General features: G+C 37.6%; 1 protein-coding gene across 4 annotated transcripts in view; it reads right to left on the bottom strand.

The window, feature by feature from the left end:
* The window catches only part of DNAH9 (dynein axonemal heavy chain 9), a 232,556-nt gene that overhangs the window by 127,428 nt on the left and 91,675 nt on the right, over nt 1–13,453 (bottom strand). For 3 of the 4 annotated variants that reach the window (XM_039359504.1, XM_039359501.1, XM_039359503.1), the window contains 2 exons: nt 11,242–11,415; nt 8,251–8,458 (listed from right to left, as the gene is read on the bottom strand). In XM_039359504.1, coding sequence (XP_039215438.1) covers nt 8,251–8,458; nt 11,242–11,415 — 382 coding nt within the window. The remainder of the gene's footprint in view (nt 1–8,250; nt 8,459–11,241; nt 11,416–13,453) is intronic. The other variant, XM_039359502.1, reaches the window with a different exon arrangement.

Raw genomic sequence — 13,453 nt, 5'->3', positions numbered from 1 at the left:
GCAGTTAAAAGGAGGAAACAGCTACAATCACACATTGCTCCTAGAAGCACGAAGCCAAAAGCACCAGCCTGAAGATGACAAATGAGACTTCGTTGAAACGTCACCAAGACACTTCCAATTTTATGTGGGAGAAAACCCGAATAACCAAAGACATATACATATACATACATATATACATGCATACATACATACATACATATTTGTTTTCTGAGGTTTTCGCGGGTATTTGTATGTAGGTCTTTGGTTGTTCGGGTTTTCTCCCGCGTAAAATTGGAAGTGTCTTGGCAACGTTTCGACGAAGTCTCATTCGTCATCTTCAGGCTGGTGTTTTCAGCTTCGTGCTGCTCATATATATATATATATATATATATATTACAAATAAAAATGCGACCACCAGGAGAATATAGGTATAAAAATATACTTTACTAAAAGCTGCGGAGCTTTCGTTTGGAGGCTCCAAACATCAGGGCTAAGGAGCCAGTAAACAACGATGACTTAAATGGGTTTGGCTGACATTTGCACCCGGCTCATGAACCGTGTCACTGGTCCCGGCCGGTCAATTTGTGTTCCAGATGTTTCTTTGTTACTCTCCTTGCATTTCCTTCTATCGTTCTTCCGGATCGCTCCTTCTACCGTTTTATTGCTAACACTCATCTCTTTCAAGACTCTTTCATCCTTCTTTCCTCCCATAGCATTAACTCTCATCTCGTTCCCGTTTCCGTTGTCTACTTTGGGGGTATCTAATTCTCCTCTGTCAATATTATAACCCCCTCTGGGATCACAGTTGTATCCCCGTGTTTCTTTTGACCGCGGGGTGGTATTTTCCCTCTGTTCTGTATCCTCTTTTCTCACTCCCCTATTATTGCAGGTGACATTTGTACGGGCATTGTATGTTTGGGCACCCATGCACTCCTCCCTCATTCTGGTGTTCCCCGTATCCACCGTTTTCCATTGTTCTATCTGTTTACTATGCGAACGAGTGTTTATCCCACCTCTCTCTCTATCTTCCCCCCTCCATGTTACATGTTCTTCATTGTTGCCATTATGGATAGTATTCAAGCAAACATTACACATCCGAGTCCCCATGCTTCCACTCCCCCCTCCTGCATCCACCGTCCTTAGTTGCTGTTGATCGTCCTTTTCACTCAAAATGGTTTCCGAATACTCATTCCGGGGGGGGCTAAGCTGTTGGTGAAAATGCTCTTTGTCTGCGGGGAGTCCGGATGAAGCACTGTCTCCCTCCCTTTCGCAGCGTGCACGGGCGTCCGTACCGTTCTCTTGTTCTTCTCCTCCCCCCTTTTTTCATCGCGCGATCCTCATCCCCGTCCTCCACAGCGTTGGATAGCAAAATCCTCTTGCTGGATCTCCCAAACTCTCCGTTGCTGTCATCATGCTTCAAGGGTGGGGGTCCATCGGGGTGATTTTGGGGAAGACGTGGGTCCTCCATCGGTGAGTGATTATGTATGCTTGACAATGGCAGACTCTCCAGTTGTTCGTCAAAATGACGTTGGCATTGGTCAGGTATTACGGAGGTGTTCTTGATGCATCGGGGGTTAGCCAAGATTCCATGTACCTGTTCAGGGTGGAGGTCAGGTACTTCGTCACGATTGCAACCATGTAAGTATTGGTCAGACAGCTTATGATGGTTAGAATGGTAGTTGGAATCCCATTTCCTCAATGCTTGTTGCGCTGGATGTAAGTCAATGTGAAGGTTGATTAAGTCTTTGTTAGAGTACCAAGCCTCTTTCAGTAGCCGGCCTCCTTTAGTGGCATCCTCAGACATAATGCGTGCATTCACAAAGTCAAATTGGTGGCCATGTTGTGCCATATGCATCCATAACTGAGAATGCTGTTCGCCCCTTCTTATGGCTAGCTTATGCTCATGTAGGCAAGTTCTTAAACGCTTAGCTGTTTCACCCACATAATTGCCATCGCAGTTCTTGCAATTGATTTTATAAACTACTGCTGATTTATCTATGGCAGGAAGTGGGTCCTTAGGGCGCATGACTTTGGACCGTAATGTTTGATTGGGTCTGTGAGCCATTTCTATCCCATAGAGGGCCAGCAATCTGGCTGTTGCTTCTGAGACGTTATTAATATATGGTAGAGAGACACGCGTTTTTTGTAATGATGGTTCCTCTCTCCTTTGGTTATCTTGGGGGTGAGATGTGATACCATGCTGTCTGATAAACCTCACATACATAAAATAGCAAAGATTTTTAAAGTACAATCCTATACACATTTATTCAGAAGTAAGGAGTCCCATTTCCAAGTAAGAGGAGACGGAACTGAAAACTGTATTTTCTGTTATACTTTAGTAAAACACTGCAGCTAGAAACAATCCTGCAAGAATAAAATATTTTAAAATATCTGCATCTTGTACTTTACAATGAATTTCATGATGTAGGCAAACAATTAAAAAAGATTTATAATTTGCTTTTCACTGTACTGATTATATATTTATAGATTATTAAAGTACTTTTTGCTTTGCATTTAGCATCCATGCAACGTATCCGATTTCTCAGGTTTTGACAGCTTGGGGCATAAAAGAATTTAAAACACTGGGTGAAAGCTGACACCTCTGTTTCTGCAGAATTTTCCCCTTTCAACAACCTAGCACCATGACAATTTTGAAATTTCTGGAAGTGAGATACGGTTTTCAAATAAGCATTTAATTAGAGCTTAATTAACATAGAAAACAACCCTTTTAGAGTCTTAACAAGTGTAGAAGAGATACATCAAATTGAAATGCAATTACTGAGAGATTAAATGACATGTTCGTGAAAGCAGTGTTTTAATTTGAGAATGCGCCTCACAATAATATCCTAAGCCACATGTCTAGCACAGATACATAGATCCCAATTAGACTGGAATAAACAGTCACTGTATTTAGAGTTATTAAGCATCTGCTGTGTTTCCTAGAGGCTGATGGGCTATGGAATTCTCCACGGATAAATTTGATACATGAAGAAACTTTGCAAGAAGTCCCAGTGGCCTTTTGCAGGATTTTCCCTGACTTACCTTATGTTTGGCAGTTAATTGTAGTCTGCTGAGCATCATAACCATGATGGATAATATAAACATTCTGTAAAAACTCCTGAATGTCACACAAACCACCCTCCCTTTTTGCCTTTCCCAATACTTAGTTATTTGCATCTGTCCATTCACACTTGCTTGTATGGGCATAATACCCAAGTCACTTAAATGTAGAGATCCAGCACGGATCCTTGTACGATATAACAAGCATCTTTCACTGCTGCTTATAAGAAAGGTCAAACAAGGACGTTTTTTAAAACACAAAAGTAAGAGAGACTTTCTCAGCTACAGTCCAGTGGGTTGAACAGAATTTTAATCATTGAACCCCAAATTCAGTGGATGCAGACAGTGCTGACATAGAAAGCTGAAGGACAATACCAAATCTAGGAAAAATACAATTTCTATTCCTAAGCCACTATGCTCTTTTTTACATTGGGCTACCCCCAATGGCTTTATTTCCATCCAGCATTCGTGCATTTGACTCTTGAAGATATGGCTTACACTCTCTCTCTCTCTCTCTCTCTCTCTCTCTCTCTCTCTCTCTCTCTCTCTCTCTCCCTCCCTCCCTTCCTCCCTCTCTCTCTCTATTTCTCACTCTTAATTTAAACAAAACATAATTGAATGCACTGGTCTATGACTGAATGAAAGCATTTATAAGAGGATTGTTTACAAGTGAAGACAGTACAGTTTAGAAAGGAATACTTAAAAAATATGAAATTTCTGGTTCAAATATTAAACAAAAGTCAACTATTAATAATAAGATTTATAGGAGCTAACAAAAACCTTTCCAAGTTTAAAAATATAAGAAATGTATCTGAATTTCCAAAATGGCAAGCAAAAATGTTGTGACTTGTGAAATAAAAACTCAAAATACTGAAAAACAAAAAAATTAAAAAATAAGAATCTATCTACTACATTTTCTAAGAGCAGATTGATTTACAAAGCTAACAAAATCAATGTAAGTTTTAGATATATAGTTTTATATATAGATAGATAGATAGTTTGATAGATAGATAAATAGGTAGGTAGGTAGGTAGGTAGGTAGGTAGGTAGATAGATAGATAGATAGATAGATAGATAGATAGATAGATAGATAGATAGATAGATAGATAGATAGATAGATAGTTTTATATATATAAAAATTGGACCGTAATGAGGAATTCAAAATTAGAAAATATTTAAATAAATTAAATATTATTCAAGAGTATAATGATTCTTTGGAAGCCTTATTAGTTCAAATTAATGTATGGAAGCCATATAGGATGTAAAATCTTGTATAATTCTGAGGGTTGATAGTTACAGGGGAAATGTTATTAGTTACTTTATTATATTTCATTCAGTTCAATATTCTCTTTTGCCTTTTAATTATATACTGCTAGATGGAGAGGTTCCAAAGTCATGGAAAGAAACATGAATAGTACTGTGATGCTATCTTAGAAGCAATGGATATAAATGCCCATTTTTTTTCATTAATCAGGACTGTAAAAGATTTGCAAAACTGGCTCATGAATATATTAATGAAGCCAAACAGGCTTCATTATAGGTAGACATAAAATAGCACAAATACAGAAATTCATTCATTCAATTTGTTAACGTGAAAAAAATCATAAAAACTTCCATATTAGATATTGCAAAGGGTGGTCTTACAAAAATAGTTTGAGTGACCTATTTTTATTATTGAAGCATATTAATTTTGAAGTTAACTCCAAACCATTCATAATTTATATTAAATTACAAAAGCTGGTTTACATTAAATTGTACAGATTATCTCCTATTTAATACAAGACATTTTGGATTTGCCTTATTAGCAGTCATTGAGGATGGAAATGAAAAATTGCTGCATAAAGAATTGATCATATTTGTGTTTGTGGGTCCTGGTTAACCTTTAACTGGTGCATGGAAGTCAGAGAATAACCTTTCAGTGCCAGTTTGGACTAAACGACGTTTGCAAATAACCCTAATGCTAACTATAGCTAACTTTTTAAAAATGAGATAAGGACTTGATATTGCTAAATATGATTTTTTAATTGTTTGGTAATTGAGCATGTACAAGGTAGTACAAATTCATACACTCCTGCAAGCACATAAAGTCATCTCTGGTCAGGTTTTTCTTCATTTAACAAGCACTACATAATGTACTGCTCTGGGCTATTGTTTATTCCTATACTTAGTGTATTAGGAACCAAATTTCTACAATAACCAAATTTCATCCCAGAGACAGTATCTAGGTTGTTACTAAACATGACACCAACTTGATAGCTCATGATAATTAAAGCAATCACAAAAATTTCTGATTATATTATGCACTGTAAGAATTTAAACTGTAAAAGTGGGACTTAAAACATAGAAGATACACACCAAAAGATTACTAAAAGCACCGCCTTGCGTGTTAAGATTGCCATACAAATTCTATTCTCCAAACTGATTTTGTTTTCTTAAATATGTTTTGTCAGGGCACTATTAATTGTGTTAGGATGAAAGTGTCTTTTCTGGTTCGTCATGCACAACATTTAAATCTAATGTCTACATAGAAAACATGTGGATCAATGGACACTATGTGTTGTGAAATGTCTCAAAATAGTGGCTTATATAGATTATGTACAAATTGTGGGAGATGCAAGAGGCAAAAAAAGGCTTCAAAATAGGACAGCATTACAAAATAAATTACCAACCTGAGCAAAAGTCTAAATGAAGCATTTAGTTCAGAAACTGAACAGTAAAATGGCATACCTGTATTTATTCCTACAGGCCCCAATTTTCTAGATAAACAACAAAGATCACTCTCTGTGTTACAGACCTCTCTTTACAATCCTCACAATGACAGACTTCAACATGAAAATGCTGGATGGAATTACAGAAATACAATCTATCTGGAGGGCATCAATTCAAGTAAGGTTAATCTATGACATTTATTCAACTGTAACCAGATTGTAGCTGGGATGATTAAGGAATGGCAGAAACTGTAGGAACTGACAATTTGCCTGCAGCATTCTCCTTTGCAAAACAATTCTACGTGGAACTCTTTCTTCTTCTGCTGCTGCATAAATTTTGAATTGCTGATGCTCAAATATTAAAGCAATTTCAATTATAGATAAAAGCCTCATAAATATGTTCATTTTGAACACTATATTGATAAAATGATTGCCACAGAAAAGATTATAAGGATGTTTCCCCATTTTTCCAGGAGAAATCCTTTGTTCAAAGGATGAACACTTTAAGCCTGGCACTGAAATAGATAACAACAGATTTTCAAATTTAAAGCAAAATCACAGCAAAGTGGATCGAACTGACATGACCTGTGCTTGGATATTAAACAACATGGAGAAGTCCTTCAAACACATTAAGAAACTGGCTGGTTCAGCCAAGAGGTCTACTGAGCTACTACTGAAGACAATACTCTGAATACTGATAAATCAGATGAAGCACTAATAGAACCATATTTTCTTGGAAGAAGTTCAACTTTATAACATCAGTACAGAGAAAATGCATCTACAGTACTAGTGACCTTAGCAAGATGAAAGGCATATTTCAGAAAGCTAAAACTATTATCTGCTCCACTATCAAAACCAAATTGAAAAAAATATTTATCTTTGCCCTTTCTTGTTTAGGCCATGATGGTCTAAATGGCCCAGATAATTCTTTGCCACATTAAAACTTATTTTAAGAGCTATAATTTTAGTTTGTTGCAATTTAAGCTTTTTTCAGACTCAGAGAGCAGTGCAAGAGTCTCAAAACCCAAATGTCACACGTGCTGCATGAAGTTCATTAGCTTAAGGATAAAACACTGAAGCCTTTTCATATACAGATAATCCTCAACTTACAACAGTTTGTTTAGTGACATTCGAAGTTACAGCAACACTGAAAAAGTGACTTATGACCATTTTTCATACGTACAACTGCTGCAGCATCTGCATGGTCATGTGATTAAAATTCAGATGTTTGGCAACTGACTCATATTTATGATAGTTGCACCATAGTGTGGCATTAAACACAGTTTAATCAAATAAAACATTTACTGTGAAACAGAGTTGCAAAACAAAGCCAGTTGTTAGCTGACAGAATTAATTAGATAGATAGATACCGTATATGACGGCATATTAGGCGACCCGGCGTATAAGACGACCCCCGTCTTTATAGCCAGGCCGCATTCCTAGAACGTTGTCTTATACGCCGGAAACTACCAGTATTTCTGGCGTATAAGACGACCCCCGTCTTTGGCACCGATTTCAGCGCTCGCGGAAGTCATCTTATACGCCGGCATTTACGGTAGATAGATAGATAGACAGACAGACAGACAGACAGACAGACAGACAGAGTGGTGGGATTCAGCCAGTTCGCCCCACTTCAGCAGAACCAGTAGCTAATTTTTTGTTTGCCAGGCCCAGAATGGACTTCCGGAAGCAGCATCCACACAGAGAACCAGTTGTTCACATATCTGAATCCCACCACTGGATAGATAGATAGATAGATAGATAGATAGATAGATAGATAGATAGATAGATAGATAGATAGATGATGGGTGGGGTAGGTAGGTAGGTAGGTAGCCTTTATTATCATTTTTTACTGTGGGCACAATGACACACATTAAAGTGAAATTTAGTTGCTTACTCTCAAAGTGTACACATCCATAACACACATTTAAACATACTATATACCACACATGTATAGACCTACACCCTTACATATAAGTAACATATAAATATTAATTACTGTCCATCTTGAATATAATGGAAGGAAGAAGCTTTAGAGTTCACAAGGTTAATACTGTATTGGACAAATTATTAACCAGAAGTCCTATATTTGGTTTAGCTACAAGGTTAGCATGTATTTTTTTCCAAGATCAGCACCTACAAAGTATTGTAGCAAGCCATAGAAATTTACTTGTAGTGCTACAAGCGCCCACAATTTATGAATTTGTATCTTCTGTGGTAATGTATTATCTGAATTAGGGTCCTATGTTTGGCAATTAAATAACGGACTCCATTTTCCTACGAGTTTAAATAATTAAGTTCTATTTTATGGGTTTTGTAATTCTTTTAAAGTAGGATCTATACCAGTGATGATTTTTATATCACCTTGGATTCTTAATTTTTTCTTTTGATGTCTTTTGGTTTGGCCTGCCACATTCAACACCTCTTAGCACATTTCTTTCCTATCTAAATAATTGCCTTGGCAAATTTGTCCCGTTCTCCCCCACTTCAACTAGCAGTTTACCTTGCAACATGGCAGAGGTAGTGTAGTAATTAAAAGGAACATTCTTCACCAGGTACTGCTCGGAATCCAGGACGGACAACTTATCGCCGACAATCACAGACTTTCCCGTGCCTGCATTTCCCACCAGCATGACAGGTCTGTGTCTCTCCAAGAGATGATCCATAAAATAGCGCAGCCGGATAGTTTCATTGGTATGTACTAGACAGGCCTGAAAGGGATATGAGAGGCATTTATTAGGAGACTCAGAACATCTCCAGGCAGAGAGGTAAGGCAGGGCTGCTCAGTAAGTGGCATTGCATGACAATATCCCATGAGCAATTGTTCTTATACTCCCCTTATATTTAAATAGATTCAGTCATACTCAAAGTGCGGAATACAGGTAGTCCTGTATTAGAACCACAAATGGGTCTGGAATTTCTGCCGCTAAGCAGTGCAGTCATTATGCAAATAATCATGTGACCAGGTCCAATTTTACAACCAATTTTACTGCAGTCATTAAACCAATTATGCAGCTGCTAAGTGAATCATATGGTTGTTAAATGAATCTGGCTTCCCCGATTGACTTTGCTTGTCAGAAGCTGGCTGGGAAGATCACAAATCACGATCACATGAGCACCAGACACTGCAACTATCTTAAATGTAAGCTGGTTGCTAAGCGCTTGAATTTCAATCATGTGATCTAGCAGGTGGTACAATGGTCGTAACTCCAAGGACAGACAAGTCGCTTTTTTCAAGGCTATCATACCTTTGAACTGTGGTTAAACAAACACTCATAAGTCAAGGACTACTTTTATATGTGCAGTGTCTTATTTGACATCTTTTCTGTCATTCTCCAAAGACTGACCTAAGAATCAGGCTCTGAGGTCCAGTGATATGATGCCACTAGATAGCAAGTTCAGAATTAGGGTAAGGAACATACAGGCTGTTTCTATCAATTTAGCAATAGATTTCTTCTACTTAGTATTCTTTTTATTTGACTGGCACGGCCAAGCCTTTTTACATTTTTAAATTTTTGATTTACCAATTAAATTGTGCAAGTGATGCTTCCTCTAACTCAAGAGAAAGTATACAGTGTCCCTTAGCCTAGACCAGTATTTCCCAACCTGTTTCTTTCATACCCCAAACTATTTATGAAAAGTCTTTATTTAAAGGTTCCTGTTGTGACACCATCATCATCATCATCTATATAAATAAAAATGTAAATGTTCATTTGTTGAAAATCTTAAATCTTCACTGATTGCTTTCAAATTTTGACACAAGGTGTTTTTATATACCTATATTATATAGATGTCACATCTGTGACAGGTAAAAACATGCTTTTTTAAAACAGTGCCATCTGTTGGACATAAAAGCAACACACGCTACATGCGCTTTCTCTTTTCTTTCTTTTCCATTTAACCAGACTGAGCCACAGCAACGTGGCCAGATACAGCTAGTAATAATAATAATAATAACAACAACAACAACAACAATAATAATAATAGAGTTGGAAGGGATCTTGGAGGTCATCTAGTGCTCAGGCAGGAAACCCTACACCATTTCAGACAAATGGCTGTCCAGTCTCTACTTAAAAAGTAATGGATTTGTATTTCATTACCCAAAGAAAAAACACTTTTATCCAATTTTGGGTAATTTACCCAGATGTGGTAACCACTGCTGTAGACCTTCTCTCACAATAATGGTAATTTTCAACAAAATATTATGTAATGGCTGCATCTAACAGAATTTGTTTTCTATTTTCTGCTTCCAAAATTCACAGTGATCCTCCAGAAAATGACTGGAGATGGGATCACTGCAGTTGCATTCTTATTATTACCATCAAGACACAAATGGAAATGGAGAGTGGAATCAGACTATGATGCCTGTAAAGACTTTTCAGCTAAAACTGGCCAAATTACAAAACCTCTCCCTCGCTGTCAAGCAGGCCAAAATTGCAAAAAGTCTCAGACTGGGCTGGTTTGCTTTTTTGCCTCCCTAAATCATGCCAGCATTATTCTTCTCCTGTCACCAACTTGAGAGTCAGCATTAACCTGTAGCAACTGAAGATCTTCAAGCAGAAAAACAACAGTTCAAGATATCATTGCTCCAGAAAGAAGCAGATGCTGCTGCATGGAGCACTGAAGATGTATAACACCATCCTTGCCCAGTGTTTTCTGTAGCTTAGGAAATTGGTATGGAAAAAAGGCAGCAGGCCTCCCATATTTTTCTAGTTTAAGGCATGCACTCACACTATAATTATACATTTAAATAAATATGTTATAAATATTAATACATGATAAATTTGATTAATAATAACACCAATGTCACATAGAAGGAGGGTAAAGCTATCCTGATGATTCCTAGTGAACAATCCAACCTTCCAAAAACCAAATCTAATGAAAACACATGCAAATAGGGCCAAATTTGGCAAGTAAACAGCAACTGCTTCATTATTATCATTATATTTCTTTGTGCCAAAAATGAGTACCGGTACAAGCAGAGGAGGAAGAGGACGAGGAGGATGTTTTTAAAAACTGGAATATAGTGGGTTTTCTTTGAAATAGCATTCCTAGAAAGAATGACATACCTATTTCTGGTACTAATAATGATGACAATGGAGCAATTGTTGTTTTCTTGCCAAATTTGGCCCCTATTGCATGTTTCCACTAGAATAAGTCAGAACCTGTGATTACAATCACATTTTAATACAATTAGACAAAAAAGTACATACATAAAAATTAATAAAATCACATACCACGCTAAGTTCAAGGTTTTCTTTCAGGTACACTCTGTCTCTCTCTTATGATAAAATTCAGATCCCTAAATCCTAGCAACTTATTAGTATGTGTTCAAAAATAGACAACGATGCTTCTCAGCGTAAAGACGGGGTTCAAAAATAACTTACAAATAAAATAATTAATTTGGAGACTGATTTCTCACATATTCTTTTCTGACTATGTTTGTGCCTCTAACATTCTTTGTCTCACATACACACATAAATGTATTACTCACCTGTAATGGTATTTCTCGATCAAATTCGAATTTGGGGATCAGCTTGGACCAAGGTTCAATTTTTTTTGTTTCCGAATCAATATAAAAGTCAAAAACTGTTCCTTGGGAAGGAAACTTGATGGTCTTGAATTCAGTCACCCACCATTTACTGAATTCAACTCTATAGTCTACAAGCTTCCAAAATAAATAGAGAAAGTAAGTTTTAATGAATACATAATTTTTGTTTGATATATTCTTCTAATAAATGCTGAAAGGCAATCCAGTGAGTTATTATTTGAGAGTTAAATCCTACTTACAATTTGTTTCAGAAGTATTGGATATTTGCTTATTGTTTGGGCATGGATCTTTGCAGGATCCCTTTGAGTTCTGATTTTTCTGACCTCTCTGTGGATGCCCTAAAGCACTGGCTTTTAAAAGAATAATACGCAATAGAGGACATTCTGGGGGCATAGATGTGAAATTGGAAGATCCAAGAAGACAGAGAAAGTGGGCAAAGATAATATTCTTTCTTGATTGGATGATGAATGAGATAAAGATATAGCAAGAAAAGAGTCCATGAAGAGAGTGGTTTGTGCAGCAAAAGCAACAGATAGCTTACTTTGTTTCTTGCAAGAAAGCATGGTACTTTGAAGTCCTCTAGATATCAGACAGAGGACAAGACTCTATTGGAAGGTTAATGTTACCAGTTCCTTAATTGTACAGAACTGTAAAGATGATGATTTCTTCAAGTCTTGCTTTATACTGATGATGACTACCTGGACAGAGCCATGCAGTTTTCTGGACAACAAAGTATAAGTGGTTTGCCACTAACTTCTTAGGATATTTTTTTACTTTTCAGTCTAGACCACAGTACTGATGAATCTCCTAAATATACATTTATCCTTGCTTAATTCTTTTAACATTAGCTAAGACTGAATTGGTGTTTCAGTTCCTGTGATCCACATTTTATCCATAGATATGTAATATATATAACAGCGGTGACGAACCTATGGCATGGGTGCCAGAGGCGGCACTCAGAGCCCCAGCCTCCCCCCGTGACCCCCTCCTCTCCAGCAGCCCCCCTGAAGGAGAGTCACCCCTGAGCGTGGCCCACACAGAGCAGCACAGTCAAGGACATGGCAGCCAGGCAGCATAGACAAGATTCTGCCCTCACACCCCATTATGCACAGTTGATGCTGCAGGGCGTGGATAGAGAGCGTGACCTCCATAGCGCTGCTGGGCTGCCTGGGCGATCTGCAGCGGGTCCTGGAGGTGGTGAGTGGCCTTGCGGGCAGGTGGGGCAGGGCAGGGGGATGGGGCAAGGGTGGGGCAGGGGGTGGAGTGGAGGCGCGACCAGTTTTTGGGCACTCGGTTTCTAAAAGGTTCACCATCACTGATATATAATATGTATATTATGCTATAAATTCAATAGCCTTCTCCCCAGAAAAAGTTACTTCTGTCTAGGTTTAATTAATAACACTTGTCATTTTATGCTGAAGTAGGACACATACGGTACACTTCTATATTTCTCCCCAATTTTATCTAGGCAATTTTATAAATTCCTAAACAAGCAGGCCTATATGATGGAAGACATCTAATTCAAGAGTGCAGATTTTACTGCACATGTATAGAGTTGCCCTGTGGTAAGATGGATGGCAAACAAACAAACAAACAAATAATCAGACAATTCAGTTGGCTGAGTGAAGAAAGTCTAGGGCTAATACCAAGCTCTGCTAGCAAAATCTTCTTCCAGCAATCAAGGAATATTTTCATTTCAATGGGTAAAACAAAAAACTTGGGTTTAGCCATATTTTTGTCCTTGTACACAGCTGTCAATACCATGATCTGTTGAGAAATTTTACAGCAATGTGCAAATTAGAATAATTGACTTCTGCATAGAAGAAGGAGATGACTTTCCACAAGCCCTTCACAGCAATGCACTCTACTAGAGATATCTTCACAAACACATAGGTCACCATTGTGTGTAGTTCAAAAGTTGAGCTACTGTACTTGCTACCCAGAATATTGTGGAAGAGACATTACTTGTCCTGTTGCTCTTTGGCTAGCATATATTCAAAAAAAGCTCTGCTACTTTAATCTGAAGACTTTGTAAATCACTATGTAACTGTTTTCTTGTTGTTCATTGATTGTCCAGAGTTCAAAGGATCAGTTCACACCTACATTCTATTTCTCAAACCTTGATTAATACAGATGAACAAATGAACTGATGCTA

This window comes from Crotalus tigris, unplaced genomic scaffold (genome assembly GCF_016545835.1).
Source record: "Crotalus tigris isolate CLP2741 ecotype Arizona unplaced genomic scaffold, ASM1654583v1 scf7180000019078.1875890, whole genome shotgun sequence".
In the NCBI taxonomy this organism is placed as follows: domain Eukaryota; kingdom Metazoa; phylum Chordata; class Lepidosauria; order Squamata; family Viperidae; genus Crotalus; species Crotalus tigris.
Note: the sequence above shows the minus strand (reverse complement) of the source record. Positions and strands in the feature narration are given on the sequence as shown.